At 44.6% G+C, this 26172-nt stretch overlaps 1 protein-coding gene across 3 annotated transcripts in view; it reads right to left on the bottom strand.

Moving 5' to 3' along the window:
* The window catches only part of LOC121287477 (protein phosphatase 1 regulatory inhibitor subunit 16B-like), a 150169-nt gene that overhangs the window by 96215 nt on the left and 27782 nt on the right, over window positions 1-26172 (bottom strand). For all 3 annotated transcript variants that reach the window (XM_041205403.1, XM_041205402.1, XM_041205401.1), the window contains one exon: window positions 14468-14867. In XM_041205403.1, the coding sequence (XP_041061337.1) occupies window positions 14468-14732 (265 nt within the window). In that variant the 5' untranslated portion in view covers window positions 14733-14867. The remainder of the gene's footprint in view (window positions 1-14467; window positions 14868-26172) is intronic.

Here is a 26172-nt window from a genome sequence, read left to right as displayed (position 1 = left end):
TGGAGAATATGAGAGGCCAGCAAGAATAAGTTTGGAGTGGTGACAGAGACAGAAATAAGGCAGGCTGCAGAATGAGGGAGGAAATAGAGATGGAGGTGCAGGTGGCATTATTGCAGCGGTTTAAGTAAATGGCCTAGATGGTGGAAAGGGTGTTTGTGGCATAAAAACATTTGCTTTGAACTTCCTGATGTTGAGCTCAGGTCGATCTAAAGCAGAGTTGTGGGCCAAATGGACTTTCCCCGTTCTGAAAAGTTCTATGTTGTTTATCTAAACTTCTTTATATAGGCCAGACAATGTTTCAAAATGCCTCTTTCACTGATGCGTATTTGAAAAGGATATTTTAGAGTTGCTCATTACTTTCACATTTTTTCCATTTCAGTGAACTGAAGCTAACAAAACCCAGCTCAAATGTGTGTAATTTTAACTATTGCCAGGCAAAAATCAATCTCCTTCAGTTTCAAATATAATTTCCAGATAACCACAACTGAAGAAATTTGAACAGGCAGTTCGAGCTAATTCTTGCTTTAATCCAAAAAGAGTGCCCATCCCATATCCTGAAGGTGGTGGCGAGCTGCTTTCTTGAACCACAGCAGTCCCTGTGGTGTAGGTACACCCACAGTGCTGTTAGGGAATGTCCAGGATGGTGAGTGGCTTACAGAGAACCTCCAGGTGGTGGTGATCCCATGTATCTGCTGCCCTTATCCTTTTAGATGGTAGTGTTTGTGGGTTTGGAAGGTGCTGCCTAAGGAGGCTTGGCAAGTTTCTGTAGTGCACCTTGTAGATGCCATTGTTCATCGGTGGTAGAGGGAGTGAATGTTTGTGGAAGGGGTGCCAATCAAGCAGGCTGCTTTGCCCTGGACAGTGTCAAGCCTCTTCAGTGTTGTGGGAGCTGCACTCATTCAGACAAATGAAGAGTATTCCATCACACTCCTGACTTGTGCCTTGTAGATGATGGACAGGCTTTGGGGAGTCAGGAGTTGAGGTAATTGCACAAGATTCCTAGCCTCTGACCTGCTCTTGTAGCCACGGTATTTATATGGTTAGTCCAATTCAGTTTCTGGTCAATGGTAACCCCAAGGATATTGATAGTGGGGGATTCAGTGATGGTAATGCCATTGAACATCAAGGGTGATGGTTAGATTCTCTCTTGTTGGAGATTGGTCATTGCCTGACACTTGTGTGGTGCGAATGTTACTTGCCATTTGTTAGCCCAAGCCTGGATATTGTCCAGGTCTTGCTGCATTTGGACATGGATTGCTTCAGTATCTGAGGAGTCACGAATGGTACTGAACATTGTGCAATCATCAGCAACTATCTGACCTTATGACGTAAGGAAGGTCATTGATGAAGCAGCTGAAGATGGTTGGGCTTAGGATACTATACTGATGAACTCCTGCAGTGATGTCATGGAACTGAGATGACTGACCTCCAACAACTACAACCATCTTCCTTTGTGTTAGGTATGACTCCAACCAGCAGAGAGTTTTCCCCCCACCGATTCCCATTGACTCCAATTTTGCTAGGGCTCCTTGATGCCACACTTGGTCAAATGCTGCCTTGATATCAAGAACAGTTACTCTCACCTCACCTCCAGAGTTCAACTCTTTTGTCCATGTTTGAACCAAGGCTGTAATGAGGTCAGAAGTAGAATGGCCCTGCCCTAAACTGAGCGTCAGTGAGCAGGTTATTGTTAAGCAAGTGCCGCTTAATAGCACTGTTGATGACCCGTTCAGTTATTTTAGTGATGATGAAGTGTAGACTCATGGGGCAGTAATTGGCCAGGTTGGATTTGTCCTGCTTTTTTGTGCACAGTACATCCCTGGGCAATTTTCCACATTGCTGGGTAGATGCCAATGTTGTAGCTGTACTGGAACAGCTTGGCTAGGGGTGCAGCAAGTTCCAGAGCACAAATCTTCAGTGCTATTTCTGGAATGTTGTCAGGGACCATAGCCTTTGCAGTATCCAGTGCCTTCAGCCATTTCTTGATATCACGTGGAGTGAATCGAATTGGCTGAAGACTGGAACCTGTGATGCTGAGGACCTCCGGAGGAGGCCGAGATGGATCATCCACTTGGCACTTCTGGCTGAAGATTGTAGCAAATGCTTCAGCCTTATCTTTTGCACTGATGTGCTGGGCTCCTCCATCATTGGGTATGGGGATATTTGTGGAGCCTCCTCCTCCAGTGAGTTGTTTAATTGTCCACTCCCATTTACGACTGGATGTGGCAGGACAGCAGAGCTTAGATCTGATCCATTGGTTGTGGATTCGCTTAGCTCTGTCCAACACTTGCTGCTAATTCAGTTTGGCACACAAGTAGTCCTGTGTTGTAGCTTCACCAAGTTGACACCTCATTTTTAGATATGCCTGGCACTGCTCCTGGCATGCCCTCCTGCACACTTCATTGAACCATGGTTGGTCCCCTGGCTTGATTGTAATGATAGAATGGGGGATATTCCAGGCCATGAGGTTACAAATTGTAGCTGAGTACAATTCTGCTGCTGCTGATGGCCCACAACGCCTCATAGATGCCCAGTCATGAGTTTCTAGATCTGTTTGAAACCTATCCCATTTAGCACAGTGGTAGTGCCACACAACACAATGGAGGGTATCCTCAATGTAAAGACAGGACTTGGTCTCCACAACGACTGTGTGGTGGTCGCTCCTACCGGTACCGTCATGGACAGATGCATCTGCAACAGGCAGGTTGATGTGGATGAGGTCAAGTATGTTTTTCTCTCTTCTTGGTTCCCTCACCACCCACCGCAGGCCCATTCCAGCTGCCATGTCCTGTAGGAGTCAGTTAGCTCAGTCTGTACTGGTGCTACTAAGCCACTCTTGGTGATGGACATTGAAGTCCCCCACCCAGAGTACATTCACCTTCATTGCTTCCTCCAGGTGGTGTTCAACATGGAGGAGCACCGATTCACTAGCTGAGGGAGGGCAATATGTAGCAATCAGCAGGAGGTTTCCTTGTCCATGTTTGAGCTGATACCATGAGATTCCATGGGGGCCTGTGCTGATGTTTAGGACTCCCAGGGCAACTCTCTCCCGACTGTATACCACTGTGCCACCACTTCTGCTGGGTATGTCCTGCCAGTGGGACAGCACATACCCAGGGATAGTGGTGGTGGTGTCCGGGACATTATCTGTAAGGTATGATTCTGTGAATATGACTATATCAGGCTGTTGCTTGACTGGACTATGAGACAGCTCTCCCAGTTTTGGCACAGGCACCCAGATGTTAGGAAGGAGGACTTTGCAGAGTCGTTAGGGCTCAGATTGCTGTTGTTGTTTCCGGTTCTCAAGTCAATGCTGGGTGGTCCGTCTGGCTTCAATCCTTTTTATTGACTCTTTAGTGGTTTAATACAACTGAGTGGCTTGCTTGGCCATTTCAGAGGGTATTTAAGAGTAAACCACATTGCTGCTGATCTGGAGTCTCACTTAGGCCAGACCAGCTAAGGACAGCAGATTTCCTTCCCTAAAAACCAGATGAGTTTTTACGATAATCGATAATGATTTCATGGTCAGCATTAGACTTTTAATTCCAGATTTTTATTGAATTCAAATTCCACTATCTGCCCTGGTGGGGTTCGTACCTGGGTCCCCAGAGCATTACCCTGGCTCTCTGGATTATCAGTCCAGTCACAATACCACTGGTTAATCACTTCTCCAAACAAGTCACTGTCAGGCGATTATCACAAAGATAAATAAAAATGAGAGAGCCATTTGATCCATTTTGCTCACCCTTCTGTAGAAACCTACTATACCCCAATCACAGCATCTAACTAACTCTGGAATTATTCCAGAGTTTTTGCCTCCCCCATTGCCCTATCCAGATAACTATTCCAGATATTAAATCACTTAGTGAGAAGCACTCTTTCATACAGTCAGTCAGTATCTACATTGGCTTGTCCTGTAATTGCGGCTTAGCTTGATATAATGCTCCAGGCTAACCTTTGCTATTATACTTCATCAACATTCATATAATGATAGGTTATATATTGGAGGAAAAACTGAAGTTAAAAATAATAAAAGTAATAGAAATGATGACAGAATTAAATGTTATCATTTCTTGTGTTTTAAATTAAGGTGTTACAAACATTTATTTTTATTGAATTGTATTAATATTAAAATAATACAGTATCATTGACACAGGAGCAGCTTTATTACGTTAACAATACTCTTTATTTCGCTGCACAGTTCATGAACTAATAACAAAAATGCATTTAGTCCACTTCCCTGGATCTGTTGCTGTCTATGCTCATGAATAGACACTGTGTTTTACAGCATTAATAGAAGTGAGTAGAACATCTTTAAGATCAAAACTAAAAACCACAAAGGAGATGCAGATCTTCAAAGTACTACCATATCTGTAAGGAGTCAATCAACATTCCTCTCCTCACAAAGGGATCATGGGGGATTAAAACCTCTGAAATATATATTATTATTGGCTACTTCTGCATTTCTACTTTTCATTTTATACATTTCCTTCTTAATAAAATGTTTTTAAAATTGAAATTTTTTTGACCAGTGCCCTGAATTTTGAGAATAGTTCTTTCAAAGGCAGAATCAGTCTTCGGCTTCCCAACACAGCGCCTTCCATATCTACCCAAATATCTGCTTCCCAACACAGCACCTTCCATATCTACCTAAATATCTGCTTCCCTACACAGCGCCTTCCTTATCTGCCTAAATATCTGCTTCACAACACAGCGCCTTCCATATCTACCAAAATATCCGCTTCCCAACACAGCACCTTCCATATCTACCCAAATATCTGCTTCCCAGCACAGCGCCTTCCATATCTGCCCAAATATCTGCTTCTCAACACATCACCTTCCATATCTGCCCAAATATCCACTTCCCAACACAGCTCCTTCCATATCTACCTAAATATCTGCTTCCCAAAACAGCGCCTTCCATATCTGCCCAAATATCCGCTTCCCAACACAGCACCTTCCATCTCTGCCCAAATATCCGCTTCCCAACACAGCGCCTTCCATATCTGCCCAAATATCCACTTCCCAACACAGCGCCTTCCATATCTGCCCAAATATCCACTTCCCAACACAGCACCTTCCATATCTGCCCAAATATCCGCTTCCCAACACAGCGCCTTCCATATCTGCCCAAATATCCACTTCCCAACACAGCATCTTCCATATCTGCCCAAATATCCGCTTCCCAACACAGCATCTTCCATATCTGCCCAAATATTCAAGTATGCAATTTTGTGATACTCCGAGGCCCAAATAAACTTGTGGTCAAGACATTCATAGAACTTTTAATGTGGTGATTGGTTATCTGCAGTATAAGATGTACTTGTAAAATACAAATCATGTCAACATTAAAATGACCTATTTGTCCAAAAATTAGAAGAGAATTCCTGAGATTTGGAAGAAAATATATCTAAATCACTGCCAGAACTTCACCACAAGTTTCTTGAGGCTTTGAAAATCATAAATAATTCCTTTTCGATATATGCTAACTTAATGAGCGCTTAAGTACATTAAATTAGAGGTTGTAACAGAAAATATGTTAAGATGAAAAGTTGCTTTGTAGAGCCTATGAAAAAGGGGATAATTATAGTCTTAGTCCAGGCTTGTGGCGGTGAATTCTCCAGAGTAAATTTTGCTTAAAGGAACATTCTTAAGACACTTCTTTGTGTTAATATTTGTTTGGATTGTGCACAGCAAAGGAAGAAATAAAAAGTTCCAAGGTTGTCATGAGGGTGTCACAGCTGCAGACTAGACGGAACATTGGGTTGAAGCATTGGCGTTTCACCTCTGAGACAGGGGGGGTAAAATCCAGGCCAGGTTGATGGGCAGAAAGTCTTCTTTTCCCTCTGGCTGCAAGGGTTCTACACGTTTGGACAACCACAATCTAGGTCCTGGAGCCATAGGCCCACGGCATAAAAATGCATCAAACGGCAACAATTGGTATTAAATTGGCACTCTTACTCAGAGAGCTTACAGGGTTGGCTAGTGTTCAGCTTGTGCAATAAAGGAGATGCCCGGAGGGTAAGACTGAAGCATTATTGATTGGAGTGTTTATTTCCCCTCCGGATACAGACTTCTTATTGGGGGTCAGACTCGAGGGAAACCAGTCATCCATAACACCTCATTCAATTTATCATTACGAACAAACAAAAATCATGGGCAGGAAACAACCATCAAGCCTGCCCCACACAGGATGTACGGAGCATTCCGATTAATAATATCCTATTTCCCGACACCACCCCACCCTCCCGCAACCCTATAAAGCCACGAGGAAAGGAAAAGGAAACCATGGACGAGGGGGAAGAAAAGAGAAAAACCAGGGGCAATAAAGGATAACAAATTACTCTAGAAAATTCCTCTTCAACGCCTCTTCAGGTGATCAAAACCAGTCCAGATGACGACATTATTCATGAATGTGTGGCTCAAAAAGACTCCCTTGAAAATATTATCCCGCAAGCAACAACTAAAACAGATTATCTGGTCATTATCACATTGCTGTGCGTAAATTGGTTGCCATATTTTCTACATTACAGTGGTGGCTACATTTTTTTTATTCATTCACAGGATGTGGGCTTCGTTGGCTGGGCCAGCATTTATTGCCCATCCCTAGTTGCCCTTGAGAAGGTGGCGGTGAGCTGCCTTCTTCAACCGCTGCAGTCCACCCACAGTGCTGTTAGGGACGGGGTTCCAGGATTTTGACCCGGGGGCAGTGAAGGAACGGCGATATATTTCCAAGTCAGGATGGTGAGTGACTTGGAGGGGAACTTCCAGGTGGTGGTGTTCCCATCTATCTGCTGCTCTTGTCCTTCTAGATGGTAGTGGTTGTGGGTTTGGAAGGTGCTGTTGAAGGGGCCTTGGTGAATTGGTGAATTCCTGCAGTGCATCTTGTAGATGGTACATACTGCTGCTACTGCGCATCGGTGGTGGAGGGAGTGAATGTTTGTGGATGTGGTGCCAATCAAGCAGGCTGCTTTGTCATGGACAGTGTCAATCTTCTTCAGTATTGTGGGAGCTGCAATCATCCAGACAAGTGGGGAGTATTCCATCACACTCCTGACTTGTGCCTTGTAGATGGCGGACAGGCTTTGGGGAGTCAGGAGATGAGTTGCTCGTCGCATGATTCCTAGCCTCTGACCTGCTCTTGTAGCCATAATATTTATATGGCTAGTCGAACTCAGTTTCTGGCCAATGGTAATCCCCAGGGTGTTGATAGTGGGGGATTTTGTGATGGTAATGCCATTGAACATCAAGTAGCGATAGTTGGATTCTCTCTTGTTCGAGATGGCCTTTGCCAGGCACTTGTGTGACGCGAATGTTATTTGCCACTTGTCAGCCCAAGCCTAGATTTTGTCCAGGTCTTGCTGCATTTGGATGTGGACTGCTTCAGTATCTGAGGAGTCACGAATGGTGCTGAATATTGTGCAATCATCAGCAAACATCCCCACTTCTGACCTTATGATGAAAGGAAGGTCATTGATGAAGCAACTGAAGATGGTTGGGCCAAGGACATTACCCTGAGGAACTCCTGAAGTGATGTGAGATGACTGACCTCCAACAACCACAACCATCTTCCTTTGTGCTAGGTATGACTCCAACCAGCAGAGAGTTTTCCCCGATTCCCACTGACTCCAGTTTTGCTAGAGTTCCTTGATGCCACAATCGGTCAAATACAGCCTTGATGTTAAGGGCAGTCACTCTCGCCTCACCTCGAGAGTTCAGCTCTTCTGTCCATGTTTCAACCAAGGCTGTAATGAGGTCAGGAACTGAGTGGCCCTGCCAGAACCCAAACTGGGCATCAGTGAGCAGGTTATTGCTAAGCAAGTGCCACTTGATAGCACTGTTGATGACCCCTCCCATTAATTTACTGATGATCAAGAGTAGACTGATGGGGCAGTAACTGGCCAGGTTGGATTTGTCCTGCTTTGTGTGTACAGGACATACCTGGGCAATTTTCTGCATAGCCGGGTAGATGCTAGTGTTGTAGCTGTACTGGAGCAGCTTGGCTAGGGGCGTGACAAGTTCTGGAGCACAAGTCTTCAGTACTATTGCCAGAATATTGTCAGGGCCCATAGCCTTTGCAGTGTCCAGTGCATCCGGCCATTTCTTTATATCACTTGGAGTGAATTGAAATGCCTGAAGACTGGCATCTGAGATGCTGGGGACCTCTGGAGAAGGCCGAGATGGATCATCCACTCAATACTTCCGGCTGAAGAATGTTGAGAATGCTTCAGCCTTATCTTTTGCACTGATGTGCTAGGCTCCTCCATCACTGAGGATGGGGATATTTGTGGAGCTTCCTCCTTCAGTGAGTTGTTTAATTGTCCATCACCATTCACGACAGGATGTGGCAGGACTACAGAGCTTAGATCTGAAAAGTACTTCATTGGCTGTAAAGTATTTTGGGACATCCTGAGTTTGTGAAAGGTGCTACATAAATGAAAATCTTTTTTTTCAATTCTGACTGCCTAAGGGCAGCATGGTTGAGGCCAAAATTGTCCTCACTCAATATTCACACCTGTGCCCTTCCATCAGGTGTTTGCTGGTCACTCATCAGGAACATGAACACTTGATGATTTTTCATTTTCTGCAGAGGAGCATTGATGCTAAATGTAACATGCCTGGCTGCTCCTGTTTGCTTTCAGTTAACTCAACAGAAACCAAGGATTGAACCAATTGGCTCTGGGACTTTCCTGGTCTCTTTGGCTAAATGGTAATTTTACTGAGTTATTAATGGGTGCACTGGAGTAGATTTGAGGGGGTTTATTTCACAGGAATGTAGGAACAGGAATAGGCAACTCAGCCTATCGAGCCTGTTCATGGATGATCTGTACCTCAACCCATTCACACGCTTTAGCTCCATAACCCTCGATACCACTAAACACTAACATGAGACAGCATTGACATGAACTTCAGGGAGGAAAGAGAGGACCAAGTTATTGGGCATGGAACAAGTGTCCTCTCCTGTCTCCCTCCCTGTCCCAAACCCTGAAGTTGCTCAGATGGTCTCCCTAACTTGATATATATTGCTGTATCTCTGTTTTACTCTGTGGCTGTTTGTGCAATATCTATCCTTGAGGCCTGAAATTAACAGGATTCCATTTCTCATCACTGACATCTCTTGACATGATGAATATAAAAATAGAAAATCTAAAGCCATCACATTTGGAAAGAGCCGATTTTGACAGAAATGAGACTTGAGTGCCACTCCATCTGTACACTGACGGCAAAAAAACAAAGCACTTACAAAAACAATTAATCTGCCTTTTTACCTTACAAAGACAGAGAGGAGCATTACTTCCAGAAATTCATTGGAACTTGCACAAGGAATATTTTACTTATTATAATGTCACTGTCCTTTATTACAGGATAAGGAATATATTACTCTCTTATCCCAAGTATTTCTGTCCCTTATATCAGTACAGAACAAGAACTTTCACTCTACTTCAGATAAAGCCATCCTTGTTGTACAGGCTGTTGAATTCACCATCACTTTACTTTCAATAGCTCTGTTCTAGTTGGTCCTTTGTTTTGACTGCAATCTCCTTGAGGCATTTACATAACTTTTGATGAAAGTGACAAGCAGTACAGAATAAAAGTGTAAATGGTGTCGAGGAACAGATCACACAATGAATGGTGGAACAGGGTTGAGGGCATAGGCTTATCCCCACTGCTGTAAAAAGAGTCTGAGTGTGGGGAGGGGAAGGAGTGAAGAGAAATGTTGACTGTGGTGGGTAGCAGACCAGGTCTGAAGAGTGTAAGCCCGAGTGCGAATAATGGTACTGGAGTTTGCCTTTCAGGAGGACAGAATATTTGTGCTGAACCTTTCCCTTATTTTAAATTTGTAGGATAGACACCATGGTAGGGAAGATTATACAGGGTCTATGAAAAGAACAGGTTTGAAGGGCTGAATACCATTCCAAGAATTATGTTCTCAACAGGCTTACACTTCAAATGGTGAAACATGTGAACCACTTCTTCTTGAGAAGGTGTATACAACCAGTCATTTACAGCTGGAGTCAAACACTGAATCATATTTACCTGGAAAAACTCAGCAGGTCTAGCAGCATCGGCAGAGAAGAAAAGAGTTGATGTTTCGAGTCCTCATGACCCTTCAGCAGACCTGCTGAGGTTTTCCAGGTAATTCTGTTTTAGTTTTGGATTTCCAGCATCCACAGTTTTTTGTTTTTAACTGGATCATATTTGTTCAAGGCCCTTGCTGCTTATTTTACATTATCCTACTGACTGTAGGCAATTCAATTGTCACAAAAAGTGGTCAATGCGCCTTTAAAGTTTCACTCGTTGTGATCATAGACTTGAGCTTGTCTGTGTTTGACAAATTCTTGTGCATCTGTCTGCCATGAATTTACATTTAGACCTTTCAGTGAAGGGCATGAAGTTCAACCAGTGGCTGCCCATAATGAGTTTAGCCTTGTGTCTTTTGAGGCATCAATTCTGCCCCACAGTAAAACATAGAATGTCTTTGAAAACTCCACACCATTATAGAGTTTGGCATCTTTCCATTTTTGTATAATGTAGATTGGAACTTCATCAATATTGTCATTGCCATTACAGAGCAAACCACAAAGTCAAAGCTGAATGTGGTAAAATGCTGACTCATGAATTCTGGCAAATTATAAAAGTAGCTTGGATAATTTTGCATAAGTTCTCCAGATGGGTTTTGATTTTCCCTCCTCGGGAAATGTCTCATGCTGACTATACATTGATATTACTAATAGCCGCTTGTGTCAAGGGACTATTTTTTATAAAATATATATATATGTCATCCTAGCAAATATATATCAAGTCTTTTCTTGAAACTGGACAAAGGCATTAAACTGACTGAAGCCATGACTGGCTATGAGTCACACCAAAGGAATTTCTGGCCTTCAGAACAGCAGCAACCTCGTTATCTCGAAAGAGGTGCTAATGCCCCTGTGACTGTAGAAATCAAATCCCAATGAGTAGTACAAAGATCATTTACACTTCTATGGGCAGGCTCTGGCCAATGGAGACGATCAGTCTGCGAGCACAAAGGAACCTGAAACCTCTTTTTTGAAATTATTAATGGATGAAAAGTTATCCATCTCAAGAATCCAGTCATGGGATATATGTCCTTTGTCCAATCAAGGTGGAGAAGTGGGAGTCATGTCACATGATGCCCTCCCCAAGCTACTAGAACCTAGAACGTGGGGCTATGTAGTGACACTCCTCCCACGTTTTGAGTGTGTGTAAAATAGACTAATCCTTTTAGTTCACTCTAGTTCAAGTTTGCTTTGGGGTTATTAACAGAAATTGGATCACATCAAAACTGAGGGGTCGGGAAATACGCAACTGCTTACGAAGAGGAAAATCAAAAGCCAAAAATAATTTTCTGTTTATGGACAGGTGGTGAGAGGAGAAATCAAATTAACTCTCTCCTGTCCATAACACTTGATAGTACAGAACTTAAATATTGCTGAAAAAAAGATTTTTGTCTTGCACTCATCAGGATAGACACAAGAATGCCACATTTCAAGCCACATTTCAAGGGGAGCAACAGTTTATATTGCATGAAAAAAGGGTGCTGATTGGCTGGCAATTTGCCTCTGATTAGTCAAGTCGTTGCCATAGAGAATGCCTCAGGGAACTAATCAGCCCCTATGCTTTTGTATAATTCAAAATGGCATAATGCCTGAACATGTTCCTTCCATCTGCACAGGGTAGGTTCTAGCATATGAATATATGAGGCTTCTAGCATGCGTAAGTGAGCTACATCACAAGCCTGACTGATTATCTTGAACTGGCTGTTAGTGTAATTCTTAGTACATTCGGGATTGTTCAGCAAGTGCTGTCCAATCACTAACATTCGACATTATGTCCTGAGTTTTGCAAGCACAGGCTAGATGAGTACAGTCAGTACTCTGCCCATTGTGAACAGCCGAAGGGATGTGCTATTTGAAATGATCTGCCAGTCGTTGCGACTCACGGCCTATGAAAAGTTTCGACAGCATGTCTCTTTTTCAGAAATTGATATTGCCATCAATTCTGGCAAAAATAGGGAACGGTGTAAAGGTGGTGCGGGATAAGGGGGGAGAGAAAGACAGGGTAAAGATAGATTATTCCTTTCATGTCAACTTTACAAACAGTAAGGGGAGGCAGTGGTGTGGTGGTATTGTCACTGGACCAGTAATCCAAAGACCTAGGGTAATGCTCTGGGGGTCCGGGTTCAAATCCCATCGTGGTGTAATTTGAATTTTTTTAAAAATCTGGAATTAAAAGTCTAATGATGACCACAAAACCATTGCCAATTGTTGTAAAACCTCATCTGGTTCACTAATATCCTTTAGGGAAGGGAGCCTGCCATCCTTACCTGGTCTGGTTTACATGTGACTCCAGACCCACAGCAATGTGGGTGACTCTTAAATGCCCTCTGAACAAGGGCAGTTAGGGATGGGCAATAAATGCTGGCCTAGTCAGCAATGCTCAGATCCCACAAATGAATAAAATAAAACACATTTTCAATATATAGACTTGTTAGGCAGGGATTGCCTCGTCACTTCTGCCACCAGCTAAACCCTTAAGTAGGTTTGAAAGAAAATTTAAACTAAACGTTGCCTCCAAGTTTTCTTTTATTTGTTATTGGAATGTGGGTAACACTAGCAAGGGCAGCTTTTATTGTTCATTCCTAATTGCTATTGAGAAGTCCATGTAGTGTAATCAGTGTTGTTAAGGAGGGAGTTCCAGGATTTTGATCCAACAACGACAAACCTCAATATATTTCCATGTCAGGATGGTACATAACTGGAGGGGAACTTGCAAGATGAAGATGTTGCCATGCTCCTGCTGCCAAAGTCCTTTTAGGTAGTAGGGGTCATAGGTTTGGAAAGTGCTGCGAAGGAGCCTTGGCAAGTTGCTGCTTAGAAAGGAGTACACCTGCTGCCACAGTGAGCACGGGTGGTGGGAGTGAATGCTTGAGGTGGTGGATGCAGTGCCATCCCTGGTGTTCAGTCCACTTTGCTGTAGCCTCTCACCACTAGAACTTCTGACTGGATGTTGGCTTTAGCCCTAGTCTGGGAAGTTTCGTACTGCATTTAAAAATGACCTAGATTATCCTCACTATTAGTGATACCACACTGCCCATATCCAACATGAACCTTCAAAATTATTTCCGAGCACCACCTCTTACACGGGAGATATATTAGAATGTCATTTACAATCTTATTAGGATAGGACAATAGGATCCTACTGTACAACGCTGTAAATTATATTATACAGCTCCTATTGTATTACATTATCCTGTAGGGGTCTACAGGTTTGGGGGGAATACATCATACCCAACCTTTTAGAATTCCATTTATAGCACATCTTGACTCATCCTTTGTTTCCTTATTTGTCCCATTACCACCCTTTTGCCTTGGATTGACCATCACTCCCTTTTTTATTTAATCACTCCTGCCTTTCACTCTACCTCAGCTCTTCCAATTTGTTCTTCTCCCTCCTCTCCCTTTTCGCCTACCTCTGTACATGCTTAAAACCTGCTGGTAAGGAAGTCTTTCTGTAATTATATAGGCTTAGGTGAGATCACATCTGGAGTACATTTCTGGTCTCAGTACCTAGGGAAGGATGAACTTGCCTTTAGAAGGGGTGCTATATGGGTTCACTAGATTGATTCCTGGGATGAGAATATCTCCTCACAGCACAGCCTTGATGGGCCTATATTCTCTGGAGTTTAGAAGAATGAGGTGGTCTAATTGAAATGTATAAAGTTATCAGTCTTGGCAGAGTAGAGGCTGAGAGGCTGCTTCTCCTGGCTGGAGAATCTAGAACTAGGAGTCATAGTCTCGGGATAAGGGGCCAGTTATTTAGGGTTGCGATAAGGAGAAATTTCTTCACCCAGAGACTTGAGAATCTTTGGAATTTTCAATCTCAGAGGGCTGTGGATGTTCAATCATTGAGTATGGTCAAGATGGAGAGATTTTTAGTGTAGTAAGGGAACCAAGTGATAGAGCAGGAACAAAAACATAATTACCTGGAAAAACTCAGCAGTCTGGCAGCATCGGCGGAGAAGAAAAGAGTTGACATTTCGAGTCCTCATGACCCTTCGAAACATCAACTCTTTTCTTCTCTGCCGATGCTGCCAGACCTGCTGAGTTTTTCCAGGTAATTCTGTTTTTGTTTTGGATTTCCAGCATCCGCAGTTTTTTTGTTTTTATTTATGATAGAGCAGGAATGTGGGGCTAAGATAGGAGATCAGCCATGATCTTATTGAATGGCCGAGCAGGCACGAGGGGCTGAATGACCTACTTCTGCTCCTATTTCTTATGTTCTTAACCAGGGTGAGGTGAATTATGAACTATCCAGATTTTAACAAAGAGATATTGCAAAATACATAGAGAATATGCATAGGAGCTATAATTAATCTTTTCCAAAATTGTTGAAAATTGTTTTTAGGACAATAGTGTCTGAGCAAACCGAAAGATTCACTTACCCTCCTCTATGTCATTCCGAGAGGAAGCCTCTAAGAGTGTAATATTCGGAGCGAAGGAGACACGTTGGCGGTTCCCTGTGCTTTTCTTCTTGTCCGTTTTTCTCTTTTTGTTCTGCATCTCTTTCTCGTACTGCGCCCATTTCTTCAGCTGTTGTGCCCGGCGTTTCTTTGCAGCTCTAAGGCGGTCCGGGGTAGGCAACCGTTCCAGGAACGGGAGTTCGGTGAGGAGGTCCATGTGGTTCGACATGACTGAGTGAAGGATCATCAGATGAGGGACCAGCGGGATGAGGAAGAACACAGGGAACTCTGTGCACTTATCAAATCTGTGATCTTACTTATGGCCACTTTCAATGTAGGTGGAGGAACCAGGATTGAGTCGGATTATTGCCATTGCCTTATCCTGTATTATGCAAAATATAAATCAGAGGATTAACCCTTTCTGTGCAGAACACATACTCAGCATAAACACTGCAAAAAGTAGAAACAAAGTGCAACAGAGCTAATAACAGCAGAGAATCAGGTTACATTACAAATCAGTTGTGTGAAACCCTGCAATGTGTTATTTGCAAGTTATTATTAAGCTTAACTTACAAAATGACTTAAAGGAGAAGATTTAGCTCTCAAGTGACTCAGCTAGTAAGTATACTGCCTAGTGTGACCTGAATTACAGAGCAGGAAACTCTCAGGCTCAAACTTTGATCTGTCCTAGATTCACTGGGAAAGTAGAGATCAGCCGGAATTCCTATTTCTGACACCATCGATGACTCCTGGAAAGCACATCTTCATTATTACTGGACAAGAACAGAACCGAACCATTACGATTAAGCTCTGAGTGTCAAGGAACTTGGATGATCCATGGTCTCTTTGGCCAGGTGAGGGGGAACTGCCATCTTCTGTGGAACAAAGTCCCATCTTGGATCTTTGTTTTCGAGGAAGGAGGGGAAGGCACAGGACAGCTGTGGTGTCAGAGTAAGTGTGAATTCACACATGGATAATGGTTGGATTCAGAAGGTGTTGCTGAAAATTGCTCTGTCGAGGGAGAGTTACATTAACAGTAGGAGGTATGTTTTGCACTATCAAAGCTCCAGAAATCTAAAGAGTTGGCATGGTGATGGAAGTGCTGTGAAACCTGATAGCAGTTAATCTGCCATTCCAACACACTCCTGTCTATTCTCCCACATTCAACTCCCGTAAACTTGAAGTCATCCAAAACTCTGCTGTCTGCATCCTTACTCACAACAAGCCCAATTCAGCCATTACCCCGTGCAAGCTGACCGACTTTGGTTCCTACAAACATACCAATTAGGAGCAGGAGTAGGCCATTTGGCCCCTCAAGCCTTCTGAATAAACAATGCCTCGATTTTAAGATTCTCATCTTTTATTTCCCAAGTCCTTCTATGGCCCCTCCCCTCCCTATCTCTGTAATCTCCTCTAGCCCCCCAACCTTCCAAAATATCTGCACTCCTCTAATTCTGGCATCTTGAGCATTCCAGATTTTAATCAGGCCACTATTGGTGGCCGAGCTTTCAGCTGCCTGGGCCCTAAATTCTGGAATTGCCTCTAAAACCTCTCTGCTTCTCTTTCTTCCTGTAAAGACATTCCTTAAAACCTGCCTCTTTGATCAAGCTTTTGGGCATTTGCCCAAATATCTCTTTATGTGGCTCATTGTCTAACTTTGCTTCAATGCTCCAGTCCTTAGGATATTTTATCATGTTAAGAGCTCTCTATAAATAAGTTGTTTTTTTTGTTGCCAGTGGTTTGCCCTGGCTGTTACCTTATGCATTTGAGTAAAGACAACATTAACAATTTATATTTACATAGCACCTTTACCATAATGAAATGTCCCAAAGCAGCTTCACAGGAGCCTCAAAACAAAGTATGAGCCACATAAGGAGATATTAGATCAGATGGCCAAAGGTTTCATCAAAGAAGTAGGGTTTTAAGGAATGTCTTAAAAGGCGGACAGCATGGTAGAGAGGTGGAGGAGTGTATGAGGGAAGTACAGAGCTTGGGACATAGGGCGACTGAAGACACGGCCACCAATGGTCCAACCTCTTGTGAGAAATGAACAGTATGTGCTTTCTGAGTAGAATGGGAAATAGGTCATTTAGCACTTACACAAAGAATTGAAAACTCTCGCCAAAAATATACTTTATTATAAAATTTGTGAAAATGTATTACATTAGAGTTCAAAATTAACAATACACTATCAGTTTATTTATGTACATGTAGTGCCTCACTACACTTGCCATTACAGGTTATATTTACAATGTATACTTTCATTCCATGTGAAACATGCTCTGGTGCATACACCCAGAGAGGTTTTCCACAGTTTCCTCAGGACGGGAGGGCCTTAGACTCTGGTCTTTACCCATTGAGCCTTTGCAGTGGCTGCCCCAAGCTTTAATGCATCACTCAGCACAAAGTTCTGAACCTTTGAAGATGCCAGACTGCAATACTCGGTCGTTGACAGCTCTTTGCACTGGAAGACCAGCAGGTTTTGGGAAAGACCAAAGAGCATCTTTCAATGAACTGATGGTCCTCCAGTAGCAGTTGATGTTAATCTCAGTGTGCATCCCTGGAAACAGCCCACAGAGCACCAAGCCCTGTTTTATGGAGCTGTTTGAGTTAAACCTCAACAAAAACCACTACATTTCTTTCCAGTCCTGCTTTGCAAAGGCACATTCCTGGAGGAGGTGGGTGCCAGGCACTTCTCCACTACAATCACCTCGAAAGCAGTGTTCATAAGCAGTGATACTCCAGACACGCAGGTAGGATCTGGTGGAGAAAGCCCTTCTCTCCACCGGTTAACGTATTGGTGGTAGTTTGAAAGTTCTGGCGATGAGGCATTCTGCCAGATGACTTTGGGCAGTCTTCTCAGGGAACCATCCGATTGTATCCACCATTTCCTTTATCCCCCACAGGGCCTCAAGAACATTACATTCAATCATTGCCATGTTCTCAAAGGTACTTTTCTGCATAAATATTTACAAGAGAGACTGGTGGTACGGCACAGTCCAACTGAGTGGAGTGTTCCATGGCAACATGGCCAGACCCATCCTTTGCAACATGAGGACAGGTAGAACCTCAGCACGTAGTGTTTGCGTACCGAAGGTCTATGCACAGCTTGCTGCAGCCACACACAAAGGTGGCCATCAGGATGAAGGTGATGTTGGGTATGTTTCTTTCCCCTTTTATCGAGGGGTTTGTACTCATGCCCGTTTTTGATCTCCAGGTAAAGCAGAAGGTGGTTTAGGTGGCCGGTGCAGGAGCAGAGTATCAGCCACGCCTGTGGCACACAGAGGAACAGCGAAAATTTCTCACACCTGATAAGCAGGCCATTACTCGCAACGGAAAGGGAGCATCACTCCCATGTGTCCAGTTTCCATTTCATTACGGCTATACACTCCTTCAAGTTTTTGGTGCAAGACCTGGCTCCTCCAAACCATAACCCCAGCACTTTCAGATCATCTCCTTCACCATCAGGTCAGACTGTCAGACTAAGGATCGGTCATCCCAGTTCCCAAAGATCATGGCCTCACCCTTGTCATAATTTACATGGATCCCAAGGCCAGTTCAAACTGGCCACGGTTGCTTATCATTCTACAAACAGACAGCAAATCTGAGCAGAAGACTGCAGCATCATCCACTTACAGGGAGGCTCTGAGCTGAGTCCTTCTGCTGCCTGAGGTTGCCATCCCTCTTCTGGCCACATCCTTCCTGTTGGACTCAGCAAAAGGTTCAACACAGCACAGGAACAAGACAGGGGAGAGGGGGGCAGCCCGGCCTGATCCAGATTTGATCGGAAAGCTTTCCGATTCGCACCCATTGATTGAAACTGCTTTATTGATGTTTGTGTAGAGCAATTAGAGCCAATTGCGGATTCCCTCCTCAATGGGAACTGAAAACTACTTCAAAAACACAGAGATATGAATAAAGATGAAACACTGTCTTGTTGAAAATGAACAGGTGGGAAACAGCATTCTGTGACAAAAGCAATAAATGAAGCACAGTGAAAGACATTGTGCAATTCTGGATTACAAAATAAAGGTTGGATTTTAAACTGTTAATTTATCACAGAGGCATCCAAACTACAGCACACACGACAAATATGGGTCCACATGCCCATGCTATCTGACCTAAAAATCTCCAGGGACGCAAACTCTTACAGTCTGTTTCTTGAAATGGAGAAGAAGGGGGATCCATATTTGGTGATCCAACATTAATTATTAATTTAAAATAATATAATCCTGGCATTCAGCAATTCGCATTGTAATTCTTTATATGTGACTCACAAATACAAAAAGGCACTCCTGATTTATCAAAAGAAACTTTAAAATAAAAATGAAGTAACTGACCTAAAATCCAGAACTACTTCAAGTACAAGAAGATAGGAATGAGAAAACCTTTGGCCTTTAGTTTACCTCCAAGCATGGTGTCACCTAATTCTATTTCCTGATTCCATGCTGCTGACAGGCCTCCCACATCTACCCCTCCATAAACTTAAGGTCTTTCAAAACTCTGCTGTCATGTCCTAACTCCCAACAAGTCCTGTTCACCTATTACCTCTATGCTCACTGACCTACATGGACTCCCAGTTAAGCAGAACCTTATTTTGACAAGCCTCACCCCCGTTTTCAAATCCATCCACAGTGTTGCCCTTCCCTGCCTCTAATCCCTGCTAGATGCACAACCCTCCAAGGTATCTGCGCTCATCTGACTCCCCCTCCCACCCCCACCTTTTGAGCATCCCTGATTTTAATTGTTCCACCACTGTTGGAGATACTTCCAGCTATCAAGACCCTCAACTCTGGAATTCCCTCCCTCTCACTCCCCTCCTTTAAAGATTCTCCTTAAAAGCTGTCCCAATATCTCCTCATGTAGCTCCATGTCAAATTCTGCTTTACAACATTCCATGAAGTGTCTCGGGGCAACTTATTATATCAAAGGTGCTATTTAAGTACAAGTTGTTGCTGTACTTGAGCTCCTCTTCTTCCCTTGTAAATTTACAGGTATTTTGCACTCAGGATCTTGGCTCATCACTTACATGTCTCAGTGGCTAAAGAAAGAATGCTTGTACGGGACCCATAGACCATTTCCACTACCCTTTTTAACTTGGTATAACTCCTGTGCCTCTTCTATTCCCAGATGAACCACAAGACTAATCCCTCCCTAAACACTTCAGCTATGTTTGCGTTGACTATACCAGGTGACTGCTAGAGTTGCCAACTGTAGTTGGACATTTTCCTGGAAGTTTCATCACATGTCCTCTTCTCATCTCCAACTACCAAGTTAAACAGCCATTTTACTCATCTCTGATACGGTTTAACAAACTGAAGTATTAAAAAAAAATAAAATAAGTGCTCAATTTTTTTTTAAATCTACCTTGATTTTTCTCCTAGGGTGCTTACAGCAGTGTTCTTGAGAATAATTTTTAATTCTTGGAGACTCTTGGCCAATCCTGGAAGGTTGGTAATGGTGACCCTGTGAAACACAACTTTTAAGCGAAGTGCACGCACTAACTTCTGTTGAGTTTGAGGTTTTCCTAGCTTATAATTAGATCCCCTGGTTCAGGTTTAGAAGGGCGCTCCAATGCGGAGGCTAAAGTCATTTTTTTTTGCCACCCATTCTCAAATCAGCACAGCCCCACAGTCCGCATGCAGTGTAGTGAGATCACTGGAAAGTGGATGGCGAGTGGAAGCTATCAGCTGCAGCACAATGTTTGAAAAATAAGGCACGTTGCATTGAAAGAGGCACCTGATGACAGACGGTGTCACATGGGATTGGTCCTAGCAACTCACCTGGAGACAGTAAGGCTGCGACTTCTGGGTAAATACCAGTTCCCCTATGGGTTGGGGCGCAGGGTGACGTTAAGGATTAACCAGACAATTTGCACCTAAGCCCTTACTCCGCCCCTTGAATCTGGCCTTTGCCACAGGCACAGCACAGGTGTGACCTATCCAGGCTCTGTTTGGGAGTTATTCATTTTATTCGTTCTTTTACCCCCACCTTTTACCCTATTTTCGATCTTTTTTCCCACCACTGTCCGCTTCCCCACCCCACCCCACCCCACAAGGACCATCTGTCGCTTGTTCATGTTGTTTTTTCCTGAGTGCTTACCCTTGTCCTGCCATTATCAAATTCTGTTTTCTGACCTTAATGCCACCATCAGCACCTCCTTTAGCCAGTATCACTATCATTAACACCCCTTTGTCCTTTTGTCCATGACATCTCTGGCAATCTCTCCTTTGCCTCCACCTATCACTGGCCTTCTATCCAGCTTCACCTGCTCCACCCCCTTATACAGTATAAATTTCATTACATTTTTACTTCTCTTTAGCTCTGAGGAAGAGACATAAGGACTCGAAATGTTAACTCTTAATTTTTTTTTCTCTCCACAGTTGCTGTTAGACCTGCTGAGTTTTTCCAGCATTTTGTGTTTTTGTTTAAGTTTTCCAGCATCTGTAGTGTTTCGCTTTTATCTATTTGAGAGTTGCCAGTTAGTCATCTGTAGGTGGCCACTCCAATGACCTGTGAAGTAAGAGGTTGAGCCTGGCAACTCATCGCCCAAGAATTCCCTAGAGTTGAAGATTAATGTGGTGCTGGTTCACTAAATGGCTTATCAAAACAGTCAACTTAGAGCGTGGTAAAAAGCAAATTTCTGCAACAGCACACATACAGGAAAGCAGGAAATTAGTCAGCACCTACAGGAAGAGCAGTTAACATTTCTTAAGAAGGCTTCAGAAGGTCTATCTGATCCTTTCCTCATCCACCTAGGGTAACTGATGGCTTTCCATACAAGTGGGGTACCTGATGATAAGTCTTCCCATTTGATGCTGGGTCATCATGCTTTACTGACCATTCCAGTGAGGGTTGGTTTGTTCTTTCATATAGGTTTTAATTCATGGGATGTGAGCGTCGGTGGCTCACAAACTGCTGCACACCCGTGAGCTACAAACCCCTCTACTGAGAATACTGAAGCTAAACCGCCACCCTCTGTCCAATCAAAACTATTAGAGAAACTCACTGGCATTTCATCAGATGGCTCCTTCAGAACCAGGTTCAGTAAAATGTCACTGGAGACATTTTGGCGTGAACTCTCCGATGAATTCAGCACGGCTTCTTCTGCCGTAGTGTGAGCATTCCTCCCATTTAGTACAACCTATTTATAGAAAGCTGGCTCTTCAGCAATGACATCAATGGAAACAAACCAGCGGGCCAGGATGAACATTGGCCATGACCTCAGCAGGTGCTATTCAAAGATAAACTCCACGTCTTAATAGAAAACTTGCTCAGCATCAGCAACATGTTTCACATTGAGTAAGGTTGCGGGGGGGGTGGGGGGGTGCGTGATGGGGGTTCCCAGAAGCAAAACAGTTGAGAACCCCTGCCCTAGTCTTCTTCTTGCACAACGTAAAGAATTTCCTTACATTCACTGCAGTCTACAGACCTCACAAGCAAGGTTTTTGATGTCAAGGGAAGATTAGCACTCACAGGAAAAGGAAATGATTTTTCTCTGACAGACGCGTTAGCAAAAAGCATTTGGGAATGTAAAGATCTTCCGTCAAGTACACACTACATCAGTCAGGACGCATCAGCAGCTCTTGCATTAGGTTATTAATTCCAATATAAATCACTGAAAGGAGTCAGAAGTTAGTGTTTGGAGTTGGGGAATAGGGTGAAATCAAAGAGCTGATTTTAATCAGGTACTTGGATTTGGAGGATAGAGCTCACCTTGCAGCTGTGCAAAATCTACAGAAGAGTCAGGTTCTTTTGTGGTTACAGAATGAAACAGCTCTTCCACTTATGGAACTCTGCCAACATTAGGGGTTCTTCCAGGTCAGGTACAGCATGAATGAGATGTCTAATAAATATTTATTTTATCTGACCCCAGGGGGATGAACAACTCCTATGTCCACTGAGGCAACATTTTTAACTTCAACTTCAGTTGACCAGTACCGGAAGGTTCAATTGATTATAAGTCCAACCACTCGGAGCTGGCTTGGGAATAAAATATAATTCTCTTCAGAATCTCAACCTGCACTACAGGCAAGCAGAAATCAAATGGGAAAGAGCAAGGTGGAGGCACTAATACAGAAGCAAAGTGCTGGTGGAATGCTTGAAATAAAATCAGAAAATTCTGGAAATGCCCAGCAGGTGAGGCAGCATCTGTGGAGAGAGAAACAGACTTAACAGGAAGTTAAGTTGGGGGAGGTGGTGGTGGTGTAGTGGTATTGTCAATACACTGGTAATACTCTGGGGACAGGGTTCAAATCTCACCATAGCAAATGGTGAAATTTGGAACCAATAAAAAATCTGGAATTAAAAGTCTGTTGTGAAAACCCATCTAGTTTACTAATGCCCTTCTGCTGTCCTTACCTGATCTGGCCTATGTGTGACTCCAGACCCACTGCAATATGGTTAACTCTTAAATGCCCTCTCAGCAAGGGCAATTAAGAGCTGGCCAAGCCAGCAATGCCCACCCCCCATGAATAAATAAAGAAAAACATACCAGATTTGCATTAAGTGCAGCAGCAGGCATGAAAAGAGTCATTTTACCCACCAGCCACAATGGTGGGTTTTAGTGCCGTATCATCCCATTCTTGGCATGTCCTGCCTCATTACTAATGCATTCACAGGGAACAGACCGAATCACTGGCAGAGCGGCCTCTGGTTCACCCACCCGGCTGTCACGTCAAGTCTTCAATAATCCAGGCGCCTTATTTAAAGTGTCCCCCCCCTGCACAGAACTAGCGCTCTATAAGGGATCGAAAGCTACTGGAAATTCATGGCTGACAAAGGGTGGAATCATGCAAATATGGCAACACCTTCCTCGAGCACCAACTGGACGCAGTGGGGGCCCACCGTCAAGTCCTCTACCCCCACTCTGGGCAAAGAGACCAGCAAGCAAGGTCACCAATCCAGCTTGGGAGGTGGTGGTCAGCGCCAACACCCTGCAAAAAAGGACAGCCACCCAGTGCCGAAAGAGGATGAATGAGCTCCTCCATTTCACCAGGCTAAATGATACTTATCACTCTCAACTCGCACACTCACAAACCCATCACACATCCACAGGGATCGCACTCACTGCCACTTCTAGGGACATCACCATTCACTCACACACACACACACACCTTTATCTGCCCTGTGGATCGTGTCCTCATTCCATTCCTGGCACTGCTCCCTAAAACACACATTAATTTGCAATCTGTGCCCGAGGGGTTAAAAGATCCGGAGCATTTGGTGGCACTTTCATGCTTTTGAGTTGCTTGAATGGGCAGAGAAGCTTCAAGCCCATGTCAATAGAGCTGCAGCTGAATGGTCTCAGCTGCGGACAAATGCTCATTTTTGACAAGTTTTTCCAAGTGCGTGGCTGCTTCCCTCACCCTCCCCCACCCCCTCAGGCATGTGTTTGTATACTTCCCTCAGCCTGTGCTGCCTTGCCTCCCAGCCTGACCCGCAGTGGAGCCCTTGCCCTGGCACCGCACTGAAAGCCAGCCGGGAAAAAGCAACTTGCCTGTGCACCCCCCCACCCCCCCCCCACCCCGCGCCAAGTACAGCACCTCTTCCTTGATGTCTTGCGCTGCGCAGGGTTGTGTGCGCTCTCCTCCGAGTTGCCCTCGAAGTTCAGGTGGCCAGGTGCACTCCTTTTAAAGACGGTCGTGAAGCTTGGCGTTCTGAAGACACCCCGAAATTTGATGTGTGGGGGGATGATTCTGGCGAGCAGAGCTTAATGGGATGCTAAATTTTTTAAATTAGGCTCCCATCGTGCGGCAGCGGGAAAGGGGACCCGCCATTGACGGGTGGAGCGGACGATCACAAACTGGCTTCACGACAGCATCAAATAAAGTTTTGGCCTTCTTGCCATATCGTCGCACACCCCTCCCCAACCCCACCGGCCACCATGACACCTGACGCCAATGGGACAGGACAATTCCGCCCAACATTTCAGATCAGAACTCATGCTCGTGAGGGAAAGGTCACTGACTTGAAACGTTGATTCTCTCCACAGACGCTGCCCGACCTGCTGAGCGTTTGCAACATTTCTGGCGTCATTACGTGGAGACAGCGCCTTGCAGAGAAGTGCAACTGGGAGTGGGCGTGGGTGTGAATGTGGGTGGTAAGAAGAGAAATTGTAGGGGAATGTATAACTGAGAGTTAACAATTAGCTATGCTGAACGAGTGGAAAGTAATCCTCCTTAAGAAATAATAAAAGACGACCCAACCAGCTGTCCTCATCAAATTTTTAGAAGAAGCACTAATGCCCAAGTTTAATTTATATTCTGTGAGATCTGAAAGAATAACATCTTTTGGGCTGTTGCATCACTTAATGCTAACACTCATTTTATTACAATTACCCTTTATGGTCCAATGGATTCTTCTTCCACCTCTCTGCATTTCAGCCCGACCGACAACATGATGGAATTTATTTTACATTTCATGGTATCTATTTTCTGTAGGTCAAAACACTTCAACATATACATCTGAATTGTTCTTGAGGAACCCAGCCATCGCCAGTTCCACGGCAGGGAGGAAATGTTAATCCCTTCCCCCAACAAACATCGACACCTCTTCCTGTGCCCGACAGTCTCACCCTCCAGTGACTCCTGCCTCATGCTGACAATGTAGTGTCTGTACTGAAATCCCCCACCATGTCACGGTGCCAAGAGCAAACTCAACAACATATACTTTTGTATGGCCCATGTCAGCAGCACAAGGGGAAGGTGCAGTACAGTTTCCCTCTGCTAGGTACAATTGGTTTGACTGCAGAATAAGGCAGTTACTAGCCTGTTATACAAGAGAATTGACTATATTATTATTGATTAAGACCACTGGAACAGGGAGTAGTCCACCCAGCCTCTTAAGCTTCTTCTGCCATTTACTGAGATCATGGCAAATCCATCTATGAGATCTGTCCACCTGACTTGGCTCTGTAATCCTTACTAACTTCTCTAAATTCTGAAATTTTCAGATGACCCAACCTCAAACAGCTATTCAGGGCAGGGGCAGGGGCAGGGGCAGGGGGCAGAGGACAGAGGACAGAGGGCAGGGGCAGGGGCAGGGGCAGGGGCAGGGGCAGGGGCAGGGGTCAGGGGCTGGGGGGCAGGGGCAGGGGCAACAAATTCTAGATTTCCACAACCCTTTGTGTGAAAAACTGTTTTCTGACATCACCCCTGAATGGCTTAGCTCTAATTTTAAGGTTACGCAAACGCCCACTACCACACTCCTCCTCCCCCACCACCACCAATCCCCACCACTCCACCTCCACCCCACTACCACTTCCCCCTCACCACTCTCTTCCATCCCACCACACTTCCCCCCAAACTACGCCCACCCACCACCACCACCACCACCCCCCAACACTCTCCCCCACCACTCCCCTCCACCCCCCCATCACCACTCTCCCCCACCACCCACCACCCCCACTCTCCTCCACCACCCCACCACCACCACCACTCTCCCCCACCCCCCACCACCACTCCCCCCCACCCCCCCACCCGCCCCCCCACCACCACTCCCCCCACCCCCCACCACCACTTTCCACCACCCCACTCCCCCACCCCCCCACCCCCCCCACCACTTTCCACCACCCCACTCCCCCACCCCCCCCCACCACTTTCCACCACCCCACTCCCCCACACCCCCCCACCACTTTCCACCACCCCACCACCACTCTCCCCCACCCACCACCCCCTCTCTCCTCC

The sequence above is a fragment of the Carcharodon carcharias genome, chromosome 14 (assembly GCF_017639515.1).
Source record: "Carcharodon carcharias isolate sCarCar2 chromosome 14, sCarCar2.pri, whole genome shotgun sequence".
Lineage (NCBI taxonomy): Eukaryota > Metazoa > Chordata > Chondrichthyes > Lamniformes > Lamnidae > Carcharodon > Carcharodon carcharias.
Note: the sequence above shows the minus strand (reverse complement) of the source record. Positions and strands in the feature narration are given on the sequence as shown.